The 24,654-nt window shown below is 46.7% G+C and overlaps 1 protein-coding gene across 2 annotated transcripts in view; it reads right to left on the reverse strand.

Annotated features, from left to right (window-relative positions):
* Positions 1-1,279: 1,279 nt before the first annotated feature.
* The window catches only part of FAM184B (family with sequence similarity 184 member B), a 151,068-nt gene continuing 127,693 nt past the window's right edge, over positions 1,280-24,654 (reverse strand). The window contains exons 11-18 of one of the 2 annotated variants that reach the window (XM_055385464.2): positions 23,048-23,201; positions 19,764-19,918; positions 14,187-14,359; positions 11,366-11,512; positions 8,654-8,771; positions 7,122-7,226; positions 5,771-5,970; positions 1,280-4,711 (exon numbers count right to left, since the gene is read on the reverse strand). In XM_055385464.2, coding sequence (XP_055241439.2) covers positions 4,618-4,711; positions 5,771-5,970; positions 7,122-7,226; positions 8,654-8,771; positions 11,366-11,512; positions 14,187-14,359; positions 19,764-19,918; positions 23,048-23,201 — 1,146 coding nt within the window. In that variant the 3' untranslated portion in view covers positions 1,280-4,617. Of the gene's footprint in view, positions 4,712-5,387; positions 5,971-7,121; positions 7,227-8,653; positions 8,772-11,365; positions 11,513-14,186; positions 14,360-19,763; positions 19,919-23,047; positions 23,202-24,654 lie in introns of those variants that run through there. The other variant, XM_055385463.2, reaches the window with a different exon arrangement.

Genomic DNA, 24,654 nt, shown 5'->3' on the forward strand with positions numbered 1-24,654 from the left:
GCTCTTCCTGTCTTCTGTTTCCTCTCCCCTTTCTCTAACATAGGTGTTTCTCCTGAGAAAGAAAAAAACCACCTGTCCCTGACATTCAGAAGCTGACAACACTGTTCGGTCATGCCATTCTCCTGTTGGACATAAACAGTCTCTGAATGCCAACCCCAAAGTTGCTCTCAGGCCATGATAAAATAAACCACTTAATAATTTTGTCTAAGCACATACAAAGAAAATTCAAGGTCAGTTTACCACTCACAAAATACCAAACATCCTTCTGCTGGTTAAAACGAGTGACAGCTGCCATATATATATATATATGTGTGTGTGTGTATATATGTGTGTGTGTATATGTGTATATATATGTATATGCGTATATATGTGTATATATGTGTATATATATATATGTGTGTGGGTGTGTATATATATATGCAATTATACCTTTATCCCTACTCTAGTCCACCTTCCTATAAATAAGATGTATTGAGATGCTCAATCCTACAGTTGCCCCCATTCTGACAGCATCCAATCGAGTGAATCCTCACTTCCTTGAAATCACCCAATCAGGGCCAAAATCCTAAAAGAGGTTCTTTGTGACACCTTCTGTCTGAGAAGCCCTATGGTTCTCTGTGATGAATAGACCCAACTTGTTCAAATACAGGCATTTCTGGTGGGCTTTGGCTGAAGGCATTCACACCCCCCAGTGAATGTCTTGCACTTCTAATTGTGTCTCGGGGCATGCCTGGTGGAGGACCTGACTGAGACAATTGTGACTGGATGTGGTCTGAGAGCAGGCAGTAGGATGAGGCTTGGGGACTGGCTCACTCACTGCCCAACTGGTAGCAAAACCCATCTGGAGCAGCGTGTGATGTATGGACAGTCACTCACACAAGGGGGTGGCCCAGTTGCTGAGGATTCCACCAGTGGTATCCTGGGAAAATATCCCTGTGGAGGGGAATGGGAGGAGTCAAACTGTGGAAGATAAGAGGAGTACTGCACACAAGGACAGTAGAGTGTCAGTTCCCTGCAGAGGTATAGTGAGGAACTGATGAGGTGACTGTGAGTGTCTGGGGCCTCTGTCGTTATCTTGGAGGATCACTTTGAGGTCAGTAGTTCATGACCAGCCTGGCCAACATGGCGAAACCCTGTCTCTACTAAAAATACATTAATTAGCGTGGTGGCGGGTGCCTGTAGTCCCAGCTACTCGGGAGGCTGAGGCAGGAGAATCGCTTGAACCCGGGAGGCCGAGGTTGCAGTGAGCTGAGATGGCGCCACTGCACCCCAGCTTGGGTGACAGAGCAAGACTCCGTCTCAGAAACACACACACAGTACTGCATCCTGGGGGTGGAGGTGAGGTGACGGTAAAGATCAGTGCTACCCTTGGAAATCTGACAGATACAGTAAGATGGTCCCTATCACAGTTCCATTTAATTTGCCAGCCTCATCTGCAGAATCCAGATGGATCCTGGAGAAAAATTAACCAAGTAGCCTCAGTCACAAATGTTGGGTTGGATATTACATCAATGTTAGAGCAGTTAAGGGCTCAGGTATGTGGTGTGCAGCCATTGACTGGGTGAATCCATTTTTAACTACCCCAATTACAAAACAGTTTGCTTTCATGTGGAACAGATAGTATTCCTTTCAGTTTTGCTGCAGGAACATGTTAACTCTTCCACCCCTGTCATAATACAGCCTGAAGAGATTTACCATCAAATACTGTTTTTTTCTCTCTCCTAACTTAATCCCGAATTGGATAATTTCTCTTCATCTCCACTGTCACCTCTACGCCATCACTGTCATCTCTAGACCACTCTGCTGTTGAGAGATTGATGGAATCATTATGCAAACTAAAATAGAATGTTTTATCTATCAAATTGTATTTCTTGGTCAATAGTGTTAGGGCACAGCAGGTTCATTTACTGCTGGTAAGGGTGTAAATTGTTAGAAACTTTCTGAGTGGCAGTTTGGTAATAACAAACAAAAAGCTTAAGTTGTGTCCTTAAATGCCTTACTTCAATACCCAAGGCATATGGCCTCAAGAAAAAATTATGGAAGCATGCAAAGATTTTAAGATACAATCATTGCAGGGTAGAATTTAGAAATTTAAGACTGAAAGATCTTTTCAGTCACCTGCAGCAAGAAAGGAGTCAAAACCGATGTATGATCTCAACTAGTAAAATTTTCTCCTTGCCCAGGGATCATGCTGAGTTTAAGGACAGAAATGCAAAGTGCAGCCTGGGAAAGTGTTTCAACACACAAAAATAGAACCACCTGTATGTAGTCTTTTTGAAAGCACAAAATAAAGAGCAGTCCTACAGTGTTCACTGCTATGTCCTGAATGTTGATGTCCCTTCCAAAATTCATATGTTGGAACCTAATGTCAATGTAATAGTATTAAGAGGTGGGGCTTTTGGGAAGCAATGGAGTCATGAGGGCTTCACCCTCATGAGTAGGATAAGTACCCTTACAAAAGAGGCTCAGGGAGGCGCTCTTGCCTCTACCACCATGTAAGGACACGTAGCAGGCACCCATCTCTGAAGAATGGGCCCTCCCCAGACTCCAGATCTGCTGGTGCCTTGATCTTGGACTTAGCCTCTAGGACTGTGAGTGACATATTTCTATTGTTTATAAATTATCCAGTATAAGTAAGATATTTTGTTAGAGCAGCCTGAACGAACTAAGACACTCTAAGCGGGAAACTCACAAAAAATATTTGGTAATGAAAAAAAAATGGTGTGTTAATGTATGGTGACAAGTGTTTGCATTTAAAAATGTATTGGAGCCTCGTTTTGATTAGGCAGTAAATTTACCTTTAATACGTAAGTTTGACAGTTATAATATGTAATCAGCTTTTTTTTTTTTTGAAGATGGTGTGATTGATTGATTGAGGTTAATGTGAACTGAACTTTCTATTTCTAAGCTGTCTTCATCTAATTTTACCTTTCTGTGGAAAATCAATACAAGTCAACCATTTTTATTGCCCAGTTGTTCAAAGTTTTATTCAAAGAAAGAGCAAAGATTTGACAATGCATAGAATTAACATTGGTTTGTGGGCCACCTTCTGGGCCAGCACCAAAGACTGAAAAAATATTTTGCCCCCAAAAGTTGTATTGAGTCTTGTCAAATCACATTGCTCTGTCAGAAGGTAAGACAAATCAGTGTGGACTGAGAGCAAGGTCAGCACCGTGAACAGCCATTCCGGTTCCTTTAATCCACTGGGAATTCATGCAGTGAAGAAGCAACACACCATGAGGCAAACGGCTCAAACCCAAAGACCAGAGGTTCAGGAGATTTTTTTTTTTTTTTTTAACCTGTAGAGATGGGATCTCACTATCTTGCCCAGGCTGGTCTCGAACTCTTGGGCTCATGCTGTCCTACCTCAGACTTCCAAGTAGCTGGGTTTTCTTTGGGCTAATTATTTTTTTGTAGAGATGGAGGTCTTGCTGTGTTGCCCAGGCTGGTCTCAAATTCCTGGCCTCAAGCTCTCCTCCCATCTCAGCCTCCCAAAATGTTGGGATTACAGGCATGAGCCATGTGCCCAGTCTAGAAGATCTTTGACTTCAAAGAACAGATAATCTAGAGACCTTCACAAATGATCATGTTGGCACTACGGTCATTACACTGAGACCTATAACTGGGCTAGGATTGGTTATTTACAGAAAAACCTTGTGGTACTTAATTCCAATTCATGTTAATTTATGTTATCTTGCTTAATCCTTGCAAAGCCCTTTTAGAGGTGGGTGTTATCCCATCTGTAATCTGCTGCTTGTCTTAGACCAAGGAAGTGAAAGTATTCAGTCCAAGCATGCTACCATCCATTTCTGGTAGGTTTGGTTTGTTTTTAGTTGGCTTTCCTGTTTAACTGTTATTTGTCTTCCTATTGAGGTTAGATGTGCATTTTGGAATTGCATCATTTTACATAGAAACAGCTTTCCAGTGGAGTTGACTAGCATCCTAAGGACAAGTACAACCACTTTGAAAGTAGATCATGGAAATCACAAAGTCTGATATTCCACAAAATGGAGTATGATGTTATGGACACTAGAAATACAAGGTATGGGTCATTAGTAACGCTAATAACATTTTCCTATAGATGACTTTTAGTAACACTGGTTTAATGTCAAGATATTTGTAATGAACTGTCACCATGGAACAATTTTTTTTTTTTTTTTTTTAATTTGGAGACAGGGTCTCCCTCTGTCACCCAGGCTGGTTGGAATGCAGGAGTTCGAACTTGGCTCACTGCAACCTCTGCCTCCCAGGTTCAAGTGATCCTCCCGCCTCAGTCCCCCAAGTACCTGGGACCACAGGCACACGCCACCATGCCTGGCTAATTTTTCTATATTTTGTAGAGATGGGGTTTCACCATATTGGCCAGGCTGGTCTCAAATTCCTGGACTCAAGCAATCCATCTGCCTCAGCCTCCCAAAGTGATGGGATTACAGGCGTGAGCTGCTGTGCCTGGCAGAACAGTATGAAGTGTTAATGCCAAAATTTGTTTTAGCTATCATATATAAATCATATTATAAGCATATTATTTGGTTGGTTGGTGTTAGTTCATTCCTTCAATCAGATAATTTAAAATAAATGTTTTTCAAATATCCTCTGTGATGTATCCCAAAGGTTAGCTTAGAAAGAAAAGTACTTGGTGAACCATTCCTGGTGCGGAGAGCCCTGTTTCTGCTGGGCTTCTTTGGCTTGGGCCGTTTCACCATCTGGGGTCCTAAAAACAAAAAAAGGTTTTTTATATGGTTTTGAAAACTATGCAAGAAACAGCTTAATACCCACCATCTTTTAAGGGAAAGATAACTGCTTGTTTACTCTTCAAAAACACCCAAATGGGACTGGTCAACATTAGTAGTGGGAAACAAATTGAAAAGGATGGGGCTGGGGAGGGAGTAAATCCTCATTTTGAAAACAGAAGGTTCACCATTGTTTGGTTCTCCATTGTTCCTTTGAGACTTAGTGGTTGTAGCTCTGATAATGCAGGATTAACCAAACCTACAGATTAAGAGACTTTGTTTTTATTTTTTGTGACAGAGTCTCCCTCTGTCACCCAGGCTGGAGTGCAGTGGCATGATCTCGGCTCACTGCAACCTCCAGCCTCCTGCATTCAAGCGATCATTGTGCCTCAGCCTCCCGGGGAGCTGGAATTACAGGCGCATACCACCACACCCAGCTAATTTTTGTATTTTTTGTAGAGATGGGTTTCACCATGTTGCCCAGGCTGGTCTCGAACTCCTGACCTTAGGTGATCCACCCACCTCCACCTCCCAAAGTGCTGGGATTACAGGCGTGAGCCACCAAGCCTGGCCCGATTAAGAGACTTTAGAATTCCAAGGTGATACAGTAAATCTTGAGGAATAATGTTAGTAATAATACTGAAACTATATTGAAGATTTGTGTGCCAAGTCCTGTGCTAAGCACATCCTATGGATTAATTCCTTTAGTCTCACGTCAGTCTGATGAGATAGGTGCTGTATTATCTTAATTTTAAAGGCAAGGTATGTGGAGACCTGGAGAGGTCAAGTGACCTGTCCAAGGCCACAGAGCTAAGAATGAGGAAGACTGTAATTTGAATTCAGACCTCCAGGCCAGATGGAGTCCACCTTTTGTATAACCCATGCTGAAGTTTTCAGGTAAGTGATTCAGTGTCCCTTGTCTAATCATCCATGAAAAAAGGCCTTCTGGAATTTGGTACCAGGTGCCAGAAAGAATCCTACTTCCCCTCTTATCTACAGGGAAATAGAATAAGGGCCCCTGTCCCCAACATCCCCCAAACCTTGTGACAGTTTTTGCATCTGTAGACTGGTTGGGTTTGTAGGTCTGGCCACAGCTGGGGCTTGGGTCCAAGCTGGGTGATTTAGTTATTGGAGGGGCATTAATCCTGGAACTCAGATCGCCACTCAGAAAGTTCTTTGCATAGGAGGCGAGGTTCGGCACGCTGACCACGCGGCTGGGCACGTCCTCCACCTTCTTTTTCTGTTTGTATTAATGGACAGGTTAGTGCAATGCAATGCAAAAAACAAAATAAAGCATTATTGTAAAAGCAAATAATGCTCACCCAATCAAAATTGTATCAGAGAAGAAGCAACAATTTCATTTATACACTTACATGCTATTTTTTAAAGCACTTTTCCCTCCAATCTTCATTTTGTATTATAAATAAATATGTATGTTTTTTGTATTATAAATAAATATGTATGTTCACAACCTCTTAACCAAAACTTCTGGAGATGGATGTGTTTTGCAACTCAATTTGTTTAAGATTTTAGAAGGTCATGTAACACCCCCAGCAGGGGATGGGCCCACCCTAGCCTCAAATGCATTCACATTTCTGGAGTGAAACTTGTATTTTGTCACAATGAGGGATACATAAAAACTACACATGAGATGACATTAGTTAAGTCACAAGTGTATTGTCCTGTGAACTATTTTTAAAAATACTATTTTTGTTTTTAAGATGTAGTCTTGCTCTGTCACCCAAGCTGGAGTACAGTGGTGCGATCTCAGCTCACTGCAACCTCCGCCTCCTGGGTTCAAGTGATTCTCCTACCTTGGCCTCCTGCGTAGCTGGGATTACAGGCATCTGCCACCAAGCCCAGCTAATTTTTGTATTTTTAATAGAGTTGGAGTTTCACCATGTTGGCCAGGCTGGTCTTGAAATCCTGACTTCAAGTGACCCACCCACCTCGGCCTCCCAAAGTGCTGGGATTACAGGTGTGAGCCATTGCACCCAGCCAAAAATACTATTTTTTTAAGAGCCTTTAGGATTTTGTGATAGTAGATAATTGAATGTGAATATGCTCACTGTGAAAAATTCCAAAAATATGTACAGAAATAGTTAAGAAGTGGAAGATTCTTACTCTTCTCCCTCCCATCACCTAGATAGAGCTATTCTTAATACTGACACACATTTATTCTAGAAAATTTGGAAAATACAAAATCCCATAAAAAATAAAAATCACACATAATCCGCCCAGCCATAGATATAAACACAGGGTTTTTTTTTTTTTTTTCCAATGAATATTTTTCTGAGTGTACACCAGCCCTTAAATAACCTGTGGTTACCTTTAAGAAAAACGAAACCAATGGAATTGTATAATGCATTAAAACCATTAGAACCAATTTACCTTCATGGAAGGGGTCAAATATCCCGGGTGAGGATTGAAAGAGAAAGACCGATTCCGGTGGGACATGGCACTGGGGAATGCTGCGTAGTGAAATCTTCTCTCTTCCTAGAAAACCAATACAACTGAGTCTAAATGAGCCTAACTACACAGCACTGGGTTTGACTTGAAGGAAGATGGCTGTGAGGGCAGAATAGAGAAGGAAAGTCCAGGGGAGGAAGGGGAAGTCACTGGGAATCAAGCTGCCAGGCACTGAAGCTTTTGAGGAAGCACCTTTGCTTTTTTTCTTTTATGTCCCCAGCCCCTCTTGTAAAGAAAAGGGCAAGCTGATGCCTTAGGAAATTGAAAATTCAACTGTTCTTAGCATGTGAAGGTAACCTAATGCAGAAAGTTAATAATTAAGGCAAAGAAAGAAAACCCCCAGGTATGCAAAGGATTTTGCCACCTTTCTTCCTCTGTCTTGTTTGACATTTGTGTTGCCTAACATATACAAACATAGGGAGAGTAATGAAATCCTTCCCCACTTTACCTATAATAACTATGGCCAATCTTGTTTGTGTGTATCATTTTCCACTTTTTTCTCTCCTGCTGTATTATTACTAAATTCCAGTTATTACATAATTTTTCTCTGTAAAAACATCAGTATGTATTTCTTAGAAATAAGGATTACTTTAAAAAAAAAAACCCATGATACCTTTGTTCACATGTAGCAAATGAGCAATAATTCCTTATCAATGTCACCTAATTTTCAAAGCACAGGGAGATACAGAAGTGAGGCAGGTGAGCAGGAGCAGAAATGACCGGCAGGCCTTGGTTGGATACTGAAATCAGAGGGAGCTGGGTTCTTTTCAAGGGGCCTAGGGAGTGGCTTTGCTAAGTAGAAAACAGGTGGTCATTTTTACAAAAAGAAGATCAACAATAAAAACACTAATTCTACTACAATTCAAACCTAAGCCATTATAGATTTTCTCAAATTCTGTAAGTTAAAAAACCAATATTAACATGGGGCAAATGCTGTTGGACTTGGGAGTAAAGTGATTTTTTTTGCCTCCTATTTTCCTGTATTAATTTTTTAGTGAGTATGTCTTCTTTAATAATAGAAAAGAAAGGATTTTTTTTTTTCTTTGAGACAGTCTTGCTCTGTCGCCCAGACTGGAGTGCAGTGGCGCTATGTTGGCTCACTGCAACCTCTCTCTGTCTCTCGGGTTCAAGTGATTCTCCTGCCTCAGCCTTCCTAGAAGCTGGAATTACAGATGCCCACAACCACACCCAGCTAATTTTTGTATTTTTAGTAGAGACAGGGTTTCAACATGTTGGCTAGGCTGGTCCCGAACTCCTGACCTCAAGTGATCCACCCGCCTCCGCCTCCCAAAGTGCTGGGATTACAGGCTTGAGCCACCGCGCCCGGCAAGAAAGGACTCTTTGTAAGATACTAGGGCACCTACAGAAATGCTGGGTGCAAGTGAACGCCCCTCCCGGGGGAGCCCGCAGTGCCCGGCCAGGTGCGTGGGTGAGGCGCCCCCTGACAGCCTCACCGTGAGCTGCTTGATGATGTCCTCTCTCTCCTTCAGGCGGGTCTGCAGGCGGCCAATGAGCTGAAGGTCCTCGGGCCTGGACGCTCCCTTCCCTGGCTTCTCTCCGGAATCTTTCAGTCTGTTCCAAGCAGGCATGCAGTCAGGTCCCCCTTACAGCAATTACTCAACAAAGAGGGAGAACAAGTGCCCACGATGGGAATGCCATCCTGTGTTCAGCCCGGCCAGGGAGGCCTAGATAGCAGCAGAGGCTTGCCCAGGGCCCCCTGGGGAGATGGCTTGCTGAACCCAGGATTCCAGCTCTGTCAGGTCCCCTGAGGCTGCAGGGCCAGGAAGCAAAGGCCCGTGTGTGCACATAGATGCTGCACTCAGCGGGGCTTCAAGAGCCAGGGATGCTGCTGGGAGAACAGCCCAGGGCAGGAAAATGCCCCGTAAGTTCTCTTAATGCTCTGGCGCCATCTGCTGGCGGACATAGAGCGCAGCCAGTGGCCGGTACCTATGGCTTTTTTTTTTTTTTTTTTTTTTTTTTTTTTTTTTGGAGACAGTCTCCCTCTGTCGCCCAGGCTGCAGTGCAATGGCGCGATCTCGGCTCTCTGCAACCTCCGCCTCCCTGGTTCAAGCGATTCTTGTGCCTCACAGCCTCCTGAGCAGCTGGGACTACAGGCGCGCGCCACCGTGCCAGGGAAATTTTTGTATTTTTAGAGGAGACGGGGTTTCACTATGTTGGCCAGGCTGGTCTGGAATTCCTGACCTCGTGATCCGCCCTCATGGGCCTCCCAAAGTGCTGGGATTACAGGCGTGGGCCACCGCGCCCGGCCCCCACTGCTTTTTCAGCGTGAAGCCAGAGAAGAGTAACTGGGTGGTGAGGAGAGGAGGGCTGGGGCTGCAGATAATCTACTGACTGGACTTGATAAGAGCCCAGGGCTTTGGGTGAGATGACCCGGCTCTAATACTGGCTCTTCTTTTTTCTAGATATGTGACCTTGGGCATCATTTCACCTGTGTGTGGGCCCCAGTTCCCTCTCCTTTAAAATGGGCATGAAACTGGGTGGTTGTGAGAATTCAATGTGATAATGGGAGCCTGGCATATAGTAAGTGCCCCTTAGACTGTAGCTGGTAAAACCTTTCCTGTTGGCTTTTGGATGATTTGCTTTGTATTGGAGACAGTGGAGTTTTTAAGAACTCAGGCTAAAGGTCAGACAGGTGACATTTAAACTGAATGCTGCCTGACCTTGGGCAAGTGGCTTCACCTGTTTGGACCTGGCTTGCTGCCATCACATCCTAAACGGTCTTGCTAGTCACCCCCTCCCCGTTTCTTCTCAGCAGTCAGAAGTGACCCTGTGAAAAGGCAAGTCAGGCCATGTCACTCCTGCCCAGTGCCTTGTGATGGCTTCCCAGGGCACTCTGAACACATCCAAACTCCTTCCCATCAGGGCAGGGGTCCCTTCACCCAGCTCCTCTCCTCCCACTCACCCTCCCTCTCACTCTGATGCCTCAGGAGTGCCCTCACCTCCTTGTACTTAAACATCACCTCCTCACAGAGGCCTTCTTTTGCCCACCCTTGCCACTCCCAATCCTGTCTTCAGCACTTTCACTGCCTGGTATGATGTTAACTGTTTTCTTTTTTTTTTTTTGAGACAGGGTCTATTTTTTGTTTTGTTTTGTTTTGAGACAGAGTCTCTCTCTCTGTAGCCCAGGCTGGAGTGCAGGGGTGCAATCACAGATCACTGCAACCTCAACCTCCTGAGCTCAGATGATCCTCCCGCCTCAGCCTTCCAAGTAGCTGGGACTATAGGCACACACCACCCTGCCCAGCAATTTTTTTTTTTTTTTGTATTCTTTGTAGAGACGGAGTTTCACAATGTTGCCCAGGCTGGTCTCGAACTGGGCTCAAGCAGTCCACCCTGGGCTCAAGCCTCAGCCATGCAAAGTGCTAGGATTACAGGCATGAGCCACCAAGCACAGCCTGTTTGCTTATTTCTTATCCGAATTCTCAGCAGAATTTGTGAGCCTATGAGAGCATTGTCTTTGTTTTGTTCCCTGCTATAACTCCAGAGCCTAAAGCAGTGCTGGGCATACAATGGGTCCTTAACAATTATTTGTTGAATGAATAAATGCAGTATGTATGCATGAGGGACCAGTGGGAATAACAATTCTAATTGAGCAGCCCTGATCCTTCTGATTTCTTCGAAGTGTGAGGGTTAAACCAACGCTCATCCTCACAGATTCCCACTGCCCTGCAGAAAAGGGGAACATAGCCTCATAAAATGAAGGGAGACTGATGAGCCCCTGGCTAGTTCCCCCCACCACACCCCGCCTCCTGCCCTGAACTTGCTCTGTTGCTGAAGCTGGAGTGCAGGGGCCTGATCTCCGTTCACTGAAAGCTCTGCCTCCTGGGCTCAAGTGATCCTCCTGCCTCAGCCTCCAGAGTAGCTGGGATTACAGGCGTGTGCCACCACACCTGTAATTTTGTATTTTCAGTAGAGATGGGGTTTGGCCATGTTGGCCAGGCTGGTCTCCAACTCCTGAGCTCAAGTGATCCACCTGCCTCAGCCTCTCAAAGTGCTGGGATTCCAGGCATGAGCCACCGTGCCTGGCCAGAACCCAGGACTTTCAATTTGAAAACTAGGAAATCCCAGGGTCATTGGGGTAAGTTGGCCACCCTACTGAATGGTACATTTGCAAGACCCTCCCTGGGGCCCGAGGCCTCACTTACTCGGCTTCCAGGGCAGCCAGCCGGGCCTGGAGCTGGGCCTGGGCACTACTGAAATCTGCCACCATGGCCTGCATCTCCTTCCGGTGTTCCTGGCGCAGTGTCTCCACCTCCCTGGCCCGCTGGGCTTGCTGAGTCTCCTCCAGGAACCTGTGGTGGATGAAAGCACAGCCAGGCTTGCCCAGCTCCGGGGACGGCACCCCTTGGGCTCTGGGGTTTATTTCCCTCATCGCTGCCCAGTTTGGGAGATCTGGGTGGGGAGAAATTGTGATCTAAGGACACCTGTGGGAAGAAGAGCTGAAGTCTCTTGAGTTGTGGGGTCCAGGACAAACCCCCACTATGGGACCCCTTCTCAGCACCCTCCCATCTCAGAAGGAGAAACCTGAGCATGGGGACAGACTTCAGATGGAAGTGATGGAGAGCAGCCCTGCAGGGGAGCCCCAGAAAATACACTCTTCACTGGGGCAGGCGGGGAGGCGGGAGGCTGAGATTCTCTATCAGTATGGCCTGAACGCTGGGACTCTGAGATCTGGGAGACCAGGTCTTCCCTAACAACTACACTGCAGTGGAAAGCCTCCCTGAACTTTTTTTTTTTTTTTTTTTGAGACAGAGTCTTGCTCTTGTTGCTCAGGGTGGAGTGCAATGGCACGATCTCGGCTCACTGCAACCTTCGCCTCCCGGGTTCAAGCAGTTCTCCTGCCTCAGCCTCCCAAGTGGCTGGGATTACAGGCGCCCACCACCAGGCCCAGCCAAATTTTTGTATTTTTAGTAAAGACGGGGGGTTTCATCATGTTGGCCAGGCTAGTCTCGAACTCCTGACCTCGGGTGATCCATGCGCTTCAGCCTCCCAAAGTGCTGGGATTACATGCGTGAGCCACCACGCCTGGCCACTCCCTGAATCTTTATCCCTCACCTTTATCAAAAGAAGTGGTTATGAAAATTAAATTGGGCTGGGTGCAGTGGCTCACGCCTATAATCCCAGCACTTTGGGAGGCCGAGGTGGGAGGATCACGAGGACAGGAGTTCGAGACCAGCCTGACCAACATGGTGAAACTCCATCTCTACTAAAAATACAAAAAAAAAATTAGCTGGGCGTGGTGGTGTCCGCCTGTAATCCCAGCTACTCAGGAGGCTGAGGCAGAAGAATCACTTGAACCTGGGAGGTGGAGGTTGCAGTGAGCCGAGATCGCACCACTGCACTCCAGCCTGGGCAAAAGAGCGAGACTGTCTCAAAAAAAAAAAAAAAAAAAAAAAAAGGAAAAGAAAAAATTAAATGAACAAGCACAGTCAAGGCTCAAAGCAATTTTGGGCCAACACAACAGGGTTCAATGTACACAGCTGACAAGAAAAAAGGAATCCTCCAGACATTAAAATGACAAAAAAAATTATGAGCAATTTTATGATTGGCATTAGGACATTCAAAAACTTAGATGAAATAGACGAATTCTTTGAAAGATACAAACTGCTAAAGCTCACTTAAGAAATAGATAATATGAAATATCCTATGTCTTTAAAGAAATTGAATTTGTATTAAAAGCTTTCCAACAAGAGGAAGAAAGGCTCTGAGTTCAGGATTGATAGGTTTTTCACTTCTACAATTAACCAAGCGTTTCATTCATGCTAGGGACATGCCAAGCCTCCTGCACACATTCCATTGCACTCTACAACAGCCCTGACAGGCCAGGTTTTTTGTTTTGTTTGTTTTGTTTTTTGAGACAGATTGTGGCTCTGCCGCCCAGGCTGAAGTGCAGTGGCCCGATCTCAACTCAGTGCAACCTCCACCTCCCAGGCTCAAGCAATCCCCCCTCCCCAACCTCCCGAGTAGCCGGGACTACAGGCATGCACCACCACGCTTGGCTAATTTTTCTATTTTTAGTAGAGACGGGGTTTCACTGTTGCCCAGGCTGGTCTTGAACTCCTGACCTCAGGTGATGTGCCTGCCTCAGCCTCCCAAAGTACTGGTATTACAGGCGTGAGCTACCCACGCCAGCGGAGGCTGGAGTCTTATCCCCATTTTACAGAGGACTCAGTCTGGGAGAGGTCAGCTAACTCACCTAACCTGACACCGCTAATTAAGAGCGCACAGCTAGTTAAGAAGACACCGCATGGTCTGAACTATTCCACTACACCGTCTCCGTAAGGTTGGATTTGATGACACTTTTGGTCCAATTCTCAGTCTCATAAATGCCCTGATTTGCAGGGAAACAAACAGGAATCCCTCTTTTTTTTTTTTTTTTTTTTTTTGAGACGGAGTCTTGCATTGTCGCCCAGGCTGGAGTGCAATGGCGCGATCTCGGCTCACTGCAACCTGGTCCTCCCGAGTTCACGCGATTTTCCTGCCTCAGCCTCCCGAATAACTGGGATTACAGGCACACACCACCACGCCCGGCCTTTTTTTTTTTTTTTTTTTTTTTTTTTTTGTATTTTTAGTGGAGACAGGGTTTCATCATGTTGTCCAGGCTGGTCTCGAATTCCTGACCTCGTGATGCGCCCGCCTCTGCCAACCAAAGTGCTGGGATTACAGGCGTGAGCCACCGCGCCCAGCCAGACTCCCTCTTTTATTTCAAGGCACTTCCTCTGCGGTTTTGAGATCTAGAATTTCTGGAGCTCTGGGACTTTTCATGGGTCAGAGGAGTAACATCTGTGAAATGCTGGCGCATTAAGTGTCTAGTGTCTTGTGGGGCAGGATGCCGAGGCAGTGACCCATTTCAGGTCTCAGGCTCAGCCAGCCGCAGTAGGGGGAGGGGGGGTGGCGGGGGAGGGTGGGGGGGTAGGGGGTAGGGGGTGGGGGTGGCGCGGTGGGGGGGCGCGCCGGGTCACCCACCTGCGCTGGTCGCGGAGCTTCTGCGCCTCCTGCTGATGCTGCTCCACCTCCGCGCGCAGCCGCCGTACCGCGTCCTGGAGCTGCGCGTTCTCCTCCCAGAGCCCGCATCCCTCGCCGGAACCCTGCCCAGCAGCGCCCGGTGGGGAGCCGGTCTGGCCCGGGCCGCCCCGCTCCTGAGGAAGGCAACCAGGAGAGGTGTTTTCAAGAGGCGCAGGGGCGGACAAGGCAGAAAGGGCCAGAGATGTGCTGCGGCGAGATGGAGACCCACTGGCACCCCGCCCAGGCTGGAGCCTGTGGCAGGCTCCTGGGTCCCCTGCAGGGACTCCCATCTAGTCTCTTAAAAATTTCCTCCTTTGGGAGTTGGCCAAATCTGGCCCTTAGAGTTTAATAAAACTGCTGAGCCAAGAATGGGGCTTGCATCCAAATGAACACCAACCACACTCCACACTCCACCTGCCAGGGTGCCCTCCATGCCTGCCTCAGTGAAGTCTTCCCTCCGTGAAGTTAAGTGTTCAGTGAAGTGACACTGCCTCAGTGAAGTCTTCCCTACCTCTCAGGGGGAACTGATAAGCTTTCTCTAATACCACCAAATCTTGCGAACTCTGGCTCTGTAAGGGGTGACACTGAAGAGAATATGTGTCCATGCTGGTTTCCTTGGCTAGATTGGGAGCTATTCCTCTCTTCATCTTTCCAACCCTGTAGCACCTAGCCTGGTGTATTCTGTAGGTGCCACGTGAATGCTTGCTAAACAAAATTGTGCTAGAATGTCTGTAGTTCAGGTAGAAACACAAAGATTGCTGTCCAACAGCAAATGGAGTCAGATTTAATCTGTGATTAGTGAATGTTCCAGTTTTCAAATTCACTCAAACATGCCTGACTACTTGTGCATGTATTAGTTCACTGCACACAGTAATTGCACAGCTGTGCACGGGGAGAATCTGTGGCCCAGGCCCCATGTCTCTGCCTTCCCGCTCTGGGGTTGGCATGATGTGGGATGCCCGTGGGCACCCACTTGGCACTCTCACATGCATAGCCTGGAAGAGCAAGAGCAGGGGGGTTACTGCTCTGTGGGGACAATCCTTGACCAATGGAGGACAGAAACAGATGGAAAAATGCATTCCCCTCTTGGGTCTCTGGGTGGGAGAGATATGAGAATTAGATCCCAGTAGGACAGACTCCACTTAGCTCAGTGGTGGCCAGCTTGGGCCTGCAGCCTGGCATTGTGTCCCCTCCCCTTTCCTTTTTGACTCCTCCTGCCTGGGCTGTTCCTCTTTGCTGACACCCCTGCATCTCCTCTCTGTGTGGGGTATCACCTGAGACCACACTTTCCTTCTAGAGGGTTCAGGGCTTCCCTCCTATGGGGCAAAGGTGAGGGCTGGTGCATGGGTGGCCACGTATCGGCTCATGTACTCAGTGCTCCTTGGCTTCTATACAGAGCCCTCAGGTGAACACTGACTCCCTCCATGGCCCAGTCCCCAGCTGTCTCCATCCCACATTTCCCGTCCCCTCCCAATGGTACCAGTGGCTCCCACCCATCTAAACACTTAATGGAACACGTTCTGTCTTCCCTCTGCTAGACCTAACCACTGGGCTAACCTGTGATTCATCATTTGTTAATATTTTTCACATAAACACAGAAATCGCCTTCCTATGCTCAGCAACAGCTAAATCTGGCACACATGACTCCCATGTCCCCCGGACCTTCAGCAGGACTGGCCACCAATGAATCCTCACCACCCACAGGCACTGGGGAGACCCTGCTGAGGGCTGGGAGTGGGGGTGGGGAGGCGATGAGGCAGACAGACGGGTTATCCTCAAAAGACTCCTGATCCAGTCTAGGCAACAAGGACATCTATGAAATGGCATGTCCCCAACAGGACCGGGCGGTAGATCCTAGAGCCAGCTGAGCTGTCTTGACAGCAAGTGCTCCAGGATCTCAGAGCCAGAGGGGGCCACTGTGTGCCAGGGAAGGCCCCCAGCATGAGATATGCTGGGCAGCATCTCAGGCAGGAGGAGTGGCACAGGCGAAGGCCAAAGGGAGGGTGCAGATGCCGGGTTTATGAGCCGCAGGGAATATGGCAGGACATACAGGTCATAGTCAGTGGTGGAAGCTTTTCAATGCCAAGTTGAAGCATTTGGAGCTTTCTCCAGTGGGAACCACCAAAGGCTTTATGAAAAGTGATGCTGGTCATCCTAATACCAAAGCCTGGCAGAGACACAACAAAAAAAGAGAATTTTAGACCAATATCCCTGATGAACATCGATGTAAAAATCCTCAATAAAATACTGGCAAACCAAATCCAGCAGCACATCAAAAAGCTTATTCACCATGATCAAGTGGGCTTCATCCCTGGGATGCAAGGCTGGTTCAATATACGCAAATCAATAAACATAATCCAGCATATAAACAGAACCAACGACAAAAACCACGTGATTATCTCAATAGATGCAGAAAAGGCCTTTGACAAAATTCAACAGCCCTTCATGCTAAAAACTCTCAATAAATTAGGTATTGATGAGATGTATCTCAAAATAATAAGAGCTATTTATGACAAACCCACGGCCCATATCATATACTGAATGGGCAAAAACTGGAAGCATTCCCTTTGAAAACTGCCACAAGACAGGGATGCCCTCTCTCACCACTCCTATTCAACATAGTGTTGGAAGTTCTGGCCACGGTAATCAGGCAGGAGACAGAAAGGGTATTCAATTAGGAAAAGAGGAAGTCAAATTGTCCCTGTTTGCAGATGACATGATTGTATATCTAGAAAACCCCATTGTCTCAGCCCAAAACCTCCTTAAGCTGATAAGCAACTTCAGCAAAGTCTCAGGATACAAAATCAATGTGCAAAACTCACAAGCATTCTTATACACCAATAACAGACAAACAGCCAAATCATGAGTGAACTCCCATTCACAATTGCTTCAAAGAGAATAAAGTACCTAGGAATCCAACTTACAAGAGATGTTTAGGACCTCTTCAAGAACTACAAACCACTGCTCAACAAAATAAAAGAGGATACAAACAAATGGAAGAACATTCCATGCTCATGGATAGGAAGAATCAATATTGTGAAAATGGCCATACTGCCCAAGGTAATTTATAGATTCAATGCCATCCCCATCAAGCTACCAATGACTTTCTTCACAGAATTGGAAAAAACTAAAGTTCATATGGATCCAAAAAAGAGCCCGCATCACCAAGTCAATCCTAAGCCAAAAGAACAAAGCTGGAGGCATCATGCTACCTGACTTCAAACTATACTACAAGGCCACAGTAACCAAAACAGCATGGTACTGGTACCAAAACAGAGATATAGACCAATGGAACAGAAAAGAGCCCTCAGAAATAATACCACATATCTACAACTATCTGATCTTTGACAAACCTGACAAAAACAAGAAATGGGGAAAGGATTCCCTATTTAACCAATGGTGCTGGGAAAACTGGCTAGCCGTATATAGAAAGATGAAACTGGATCCCTTCCTTACACCTTATACAAAAATTAATTCAAGATGGATTAAAGACTTAAATGTTAGACCTAAAACCATAAAAACCCTAGAAGAAAACCTAGGCATTACCATTCAGGACATAGGCATGGGCAAGGACTTCATGTCTAAAACACCAAAAGCAATGGCAACAAAAGCCAAAATTGACAAGTGGGATCTCATTAAACTAAAGAGCTTCTGCACAGCAAAAGAAACTACCATCAGAGTGAACAGGCAACCTACAGAATGGGAGAAAATTTTTGCAACCTACTCATCTGACAAAGGGCTAATATCCAGAATCTACAATGAACTCAAACAAATTTACAAGAAAAAAACAAACAACCCCATCAACAAGTGGGTGAAGGATATGAACAGACACTTCTCAAAAGAAGACATTTATGCAGCCAACAGACACATGAAAAAAATGCTCATCATCACTGGCCATCAGAGAAATGCAAATCAAAACCACAATGAGATACCATCTCACACAAGTTAGAATGGCAATCATTAAAAAGTCAGGAAACAACAGGTGCTGGAGAGGATGTGGAGAAATAGGAACACTTTTACACTGTTGGTGAGACTGTAAACTGGTTCAACCATTGTGGAAGACAGTGTGGTGATTCCTCAAGGATCTAGAACTAGAAATACCATTTGACCCAGTCATCCCATTACTGGGTATATACCCAAAGGATTATAAATCATGCTGCTATAAAGACACATGCACATGTATGTTTACTGCAACACTATTCACAATAGCAAAGACCTGGAACCAACCCAAATGTCCAACAATGATAGACTGGATTAAGAAAATGTGGCACATATACACCATGGAATACTATGCAGCCATAAAAAAGAATGAGTTCATGTCCTTTGTAGGGACATGGATGAAGCTGGAAACCATCATTATCAGCAAAATATCACAAGGACAAAAAACCAAACACCACATGTTCTCACTCATAGGTGGGAATTGAACAATGAGAACACTTGGACACAGGAAGGGGGACATCACACACCGGGGACTGTTGTGGGGTGGGGGTAGTGGGGAGGGACAGCATTAGGAGATATACCTAATGTAAATGATGAGTTAATGGGTGCAGCACACCAACATGGCACATGTACACATATGTAACAAACCTGCACGTTGTGCACATGTACCCTAGAACTTAAAATATAATAATAAAAAAAAAAAGAAAAGAAAGTGATGCTGGGCTTTGGGAGAATAGCTGAAGCTGTATGTTATGGACTGGAGGGAGAGAGGGCTGGGCTGTTAGGAGGTGACTGCCACCCAGCTAGACCAGGAATGATCGATGTGCAGGGAAGGGGCTGATGGGCAAAGTCTGAGCAGGAAGAGGAAAGAGAGTTGGCACTGAGCCTGGGTGACAACAAAGCTGCTCCACTTAGGGGAACAGCAAGGTCTAGATGGAGCCTATCTGGTAAAATGTTCTGAGAAATTCAAAATGTTCTGCAGATCCAGAGGAGTAGCCCAGACCAGCTGCATCGAGGGCCTATCTAGCACCAACACCCTGAGATACCATTGCGTCTGAATTATAAATAACATGCAGCACTTAAAACCTTTTTTTTTCTTTTCGAAGACAAGACCCTGCAGGCCCACCAAGTATCCCACAGGCCTGTGGAGAAGGGTCTTCCCCACTTCGGGAAGGGGGGAAGGGAATGACCAAGTACCCAGAGCCCATCCTTTTTTTTTTTTTTTTTTTTTGAGACAGGGTCTTGCTATGTTGCCCAGGCTAGAGTACTGTGGCACAATCATAGCTCACCACAGCCTGGAACTCCTGGGCTCAAGTGATCCTCCTGCCTCAGACTCCCGAGCCAGGATTACAGGCATATGCCACCACGCCCAGCTAATTTTCAATTTTTTTTTGTAGAGATATAGTCTTGCTATGTGGCCCTGGCTGGTCTTGAAATCCTGGCCTCAAGTGGTTCTCTGGCTTTGGCCTCCCAAAGTGCTAGATTCCAAGTGTGAGCCACTGCACTCAGCCTCAGAGCCCATCCTTTATGGGGCTTCTTACTGCGGCCCTGATGCTGCTCTGGGAGGGGTATGGCTGGTGCAAGGGCAGGGGCACTGACCTCTGTGGCGATTATCTGATCCTTGCTGTCTCCTGGACACTGGTTGCTGGCTTGCTGTCTGCCCAGAGCCCTCAGCTCGGCCTGCAGTGCCTCCAAGTCCTTCTGGTGCCCAGAACAGGCAGCTTGCTGCTCCGACAGCTCCTGTCTGAGCGACTCTGGAAAAGGGAGAGCAGTAGTGAGTTAGGCGTTGGGTCTAGGCTGAAGCCTGTGTCATGGGGACAACAGTCTCTGGGGCGGGGGTGGATGACGTGGGTGGCTGCTGAAGGCTTGTGGTGGGTTAGGTTCCCCAAACCTTTTCCAAGATAACAGTAACAACAGGACCATGTGTGAAAACTGTTCATTTAAGTCCCACCACCATCTTTTCTGGTATGAATTATCCCCCCCCCCCCCGCCCCCTGCTTCATTTTAGGATGAGGGACCTGAGCATCAGAGAGGGTGAGCACAATGCCCAAAGCCACACAGCTATTAAATGGTGGAGTTGAGATGCAAAATTTCAAGTGGTTCTTCACTCTGAACCCCCTGCTTGCCCTCTACTGGTTGGTTAGGATGGGTGGCAGGTGAGGGCAGCATGGCCTGAGCCCAGGGCATTCTGTGACAACACTTGGCCTCAGCATCAAGTTAGGAGGCCAGGCAAAGAACAGGAAATTATCAAATGACCAAAAAGGCCTCTTCTGGGGGCGATGGTCTCAAGTTGGAAATTTTGAAATTTATGTCAACTCTTTTTTTATTTTTTTTTTGAGATGGAGTCTCGGTTTGTTTCCCAGGCTGGAGTGCAGTGACACGATCTCGGCTCACTGCAGCCTCTACCTCCCAGGTTCAAGCGATTCTCCTGCCTTAGCCTCCGGAGTAGCTGGGACCAGGCACGCACCACCACACCTGGCTAATTTTTGTATTTTTTTTTTAGTAGAGATGGGGTTTCACCATTTTGGCCAGGCTGGTCTCGAACTCCTGACCTCAAGTGATCCGCCCACATTAGCCTCCCAAAGTGCTGGGATTATAGGCGTGAGCCACAGTACCCGGCCAATGTCCTCTTAAGACAAAATGTTCACAGGTTCTTCTTTCCACTGGTGTGGGGTCTTGGCTGGATCATGGAGGCAGGAGATGGCATGTCATCCCAGCAGGATAGGGACTAAAATGGAATCATCCAGGAGAAATGTGTACGTTCTCTTAAACTCAGGGGAGAGTAAGGCCAGAAACTCGAGCTTCCAACTCCAGCTTCCCCTCTGAGGATGGAGACTGATTTCTAGTACACTAGACACTTCCCGGCATGATTGAAACAATTATTTCAAAATGAATATTTTCTGATAGAGCAGATGCTATTTAGTGAGATGTTCCTTTTAAAAAAGATACTTTTTAAGTGCTTGTAAATTTGATACTTCACTTTTCTGTAATGAGCTTTTGAGACTCTGTATTTTAGTTATTGACAATAACCTTTGAAACATTGTTCTGATCATTCCATAAGCACCTAGCACAGGTTTTAGTACAGAGCAAGTGCTCAACATGTATTTGTAAAATAAACAAATGATCTTTAGAGTGAAAATGGATGAGGTGATAAAAGTGTATTCCTTATAAAAGCTTTCCTATAAGCTTACGAACCTTCCCTCAAAGGTTAACTATATTAAACACATGTAAAAGCATAGTGTATTTGGATGATATTAAGATGAAAAATTGGCCAGGCGTGGTGGCTCATGCCTGTAATCCCAGCACTTTGGGAGGCCGACGTGGGTGGATCACGAGGTCAGGAGATCGAGACCATCCTGGCTAACATGGTGAAACCTCGTCTCTACTAAAAATACAGAAAAATTAGCTGGGCGTGGTGACAAGTGCCTGTAGTCCCAGCTACTCAGGAGGCTGAGGCAGGAGAATGGTGTGAACCCGGGAGGCGGAGCTTGCAGTGAGCTGAGATCGCGCCACTGCACTCTAGCCTGGGCGACAGAGCGAGACTCTGTCTCAGAGAAAAAAAAAAAAGAAAAGAAAAGAAAAAAAAAATAAAAAGAAATATTCAGTCATAATGTAACAGGGAACACTTAGATAGACTTACTGCATACCAGGCTCTATTCGAAGCACTTCTCATGTATTTACTCATGTAATTGTCATTACAGCCCACTGAAGTGAATGCTATTATTATCCTCATTTTAGAGATGGGAGACTGAGGTACAGAGCAGTTAAGCAAATTCCTACCCAAAGTCACACAGCTAGTGAGTGTTAGAGCTGGGCTTCACACCCAGGCAGTTTGGCTCTAGAGATCTTTACCTCTGTTAACTTCGAAGATGCTTTGTGTGAGTGGTTTTATTGATGTGGCAACTGAAAAGGGGCAGAGTTTTGTGCTGGGGATGATGTGGGGGCAGGCAGAGGAAGCAGAGACTGGAGGCCTAAGATCCTCCAATTTGCCGAAATCTTCAGAACAGAAATGAGAGGTTGAGGCAATGCCATGAAACTCACATGAAGGCTCAGAGATCTGGGTTACATGCAATAATGATGATGATGATGATAATGATAGTATCTACATTCACCGGGCTCCTGTTATATGCTAGACACTTCATATTTAATATCTTTTTTTTTTTTTTTTTTTTGAGTCTCGCACTGTCGCCCAGGCTGGAGTGCAGTGGCGCCATCTCAGCTCACTACAAGCTCTGCCTCCTGGGTTCACACCATTCTCCTGCCTCAGCCTTCCGAATAGCTGGGACTACAGGCACCTGCCACCATGCCCGGCTAATTTTTTGTATTTTTAGTAGAGACGGGGTTTCACTGTGTTAGCCAGGATGGTCTCGATCTCCTGACCCTGTGATCCACCCACCTCAGCCTCCCAAAGTGCTGGGATTACAGGCGTCAGCCACCACACCCGGCCTTTATATTTAATATCTCATTTAATCCACACAGTGAGCCTATGAGGTAGGGACAACTGTAATTCAATTTTATACAAAAGGAAAATGAGACTCACAGTAAGCCATCCCAGGTTTCACAGCTAGTTGGTGGCAGAGCCAGGATTGTCCCTGACATGTGTGCCTGAGATTCCTGGAGCCCTGGCCTGTGAGCCCGAGACCCCTGGAGCCCTGGCCTGTGAGCCTGAGACCCCTGGAGCCCTGGTCTGTGTACCTGAGAGCCTGGAGCCCTGGCCTGTGAATCCGAGAGCCCTGGAGCCCTGGCCTGTGAGCCTGAGATTCCCGGAGCCGTGGCCTGTGAGCCCGAGAACCCTGGAGCCCTGGCCCTCAGCTTGTCTCTGGTTTCTACATGCAGACCCTGCAGTTGGCCAGGCCCTCCTCAGTACACTATTGGGTGTATACCTAGCAGCAGGGCCTGCTGTGCCTGCATCCTCTCACGCTCCTCCTGCAGCTCTTGCCTGGCCTTTTCCTCCAAGGCCTGGAGCTCCAGTCGGTGTGTCTGGTGTTGGATCTGGAGGCTGTGGCTGGATTCCTTCTTCAAGCGTTCCTCTGTGGCCTGTGGGAAAAAGTGGGAACAAGAAGGCATGAAAGTGGGCATGAGGGTGGGAGACCTGACTCCTTTGCCAAGCTCTTCTGAGCCAGGATGCTGTGAACGCTTGCACTCTCCCATGGAGGGCTTATCAGGCTACAGAGAATGCTGTAGCAATGGCCTGGCCACAGCAGCCATTTTGCACCAGGTGAACCACCCCCTTCCACAGCTGATTGGGCCAGAGTGGACACCTGTTCTAACCTGGGCCAATCAAAGTTCCTTTAATGTAAATTTGACATGAAGAGGTGGGAGATAGAGCAAAAGAGACTGACAGACAGATACTGACTCTGTGGCTCCAAATTTACCATACTCAGGAGCACTAAGGTAACTATCTGACATCTGCCCCAGGACTAGTGCGGTGATGGCTGCTGTCTGTGGAGGAAGCCCAGGGCTGGTGTGCACAGCAGAGCAGAATGACATAGGGAGGGGTGAGGGGTCCCTACAGCTTTTCAGTCCGTGCTCTTGTTTGGTCCTGAGAACTGTCTGTGTCTCTGTCCTTGGGTTCATATTCATTCATTCTTTTTTTCCCTACTTTTTATTTTTGGTTCATTCACGCTTTCACTCAACAAACATTTATTTACTGAAGTCCCACTGTGTGTCAAACACCCAAAGCAAGTTCTGTGAGCAGCTGGGTAAACTTTAATAAGTGTCTCTTCACTGCCTGCCTAACTTCACTCAAGTTGGTTTCTGTGAGAGGCACAAAAACAACCCCTAAGATGTCTATATCTGAAAACTGAGTATGTTACCTTACATGGTCAAAGGGACTTTGCAGATGTGATTAAGGATCTTAGATGGGAGATTATCCTGAAATATCTGGGTGGGCCTCAATCACAAGGGTCCTTATAAGAGGGCCGTAGGAGGCTCAGTGAGAAAAGAGTTGATGGTGGAAGCAGAGGTCAGAGAGGGAGGGAGAGAGAGAGAGGGAGAGGGAGGGACGGGGGAGAGGGAGAGAGAGGGAGATGCAGAGAGAGGGAGAGGGAGAGAGAGGGGGGAGGGAGGGAGGGAGAGAGGGGGACGGGGAGGGGTAGGGAGGGGGGAGGGAGAGGGGGAGGGAGAGGGGGAGGGAGAGGGGGAGGGAGAGGGGGAGGGAGAGGGGGAGGGAGAGGGGGAGGGAGAGGGGGAGGGAGGGGGAGATTTGAAGCTGCTACACTTTTGGCTTTGATAATGCAGGAAGGGACCAGAAGCCATGGAACTCAGGCGGCCTCTAGAAGGCGGAAAAGGCAAGGACACAGATTCTCTTCTGGAATCTTTAGAAGGAACCAGCCCTGCCAATTCCTTGATTTTTGGATTTCTGACCTCTAGAATTGTCAGATAATAAATCTGTGTTGTTTTAAGCCACCAGGCTTGTGCTAATTTGTTACAGCAGCAATAGGAAACTAATATAGTTTCTGCTTTTTTTTTTTTCCAGTTAGCAGAGTTC

Source organism: Gorilla gorilla, chromosome 3, assembly GCF_029281585.2.
Source record: "Gorilla gorilla gorilla isolate KB3781 chromosome 3, NHGRI_mGorGor1-v2.1_pri, whole genome shotgun sequence".
Classification (NCBI taxonomy): domain Eukaryota; kingdom Metazoa; phylum Chordata; class Mammalia; order Primates; family Hominidae; genus Gorilla; species Gorilla gorilla.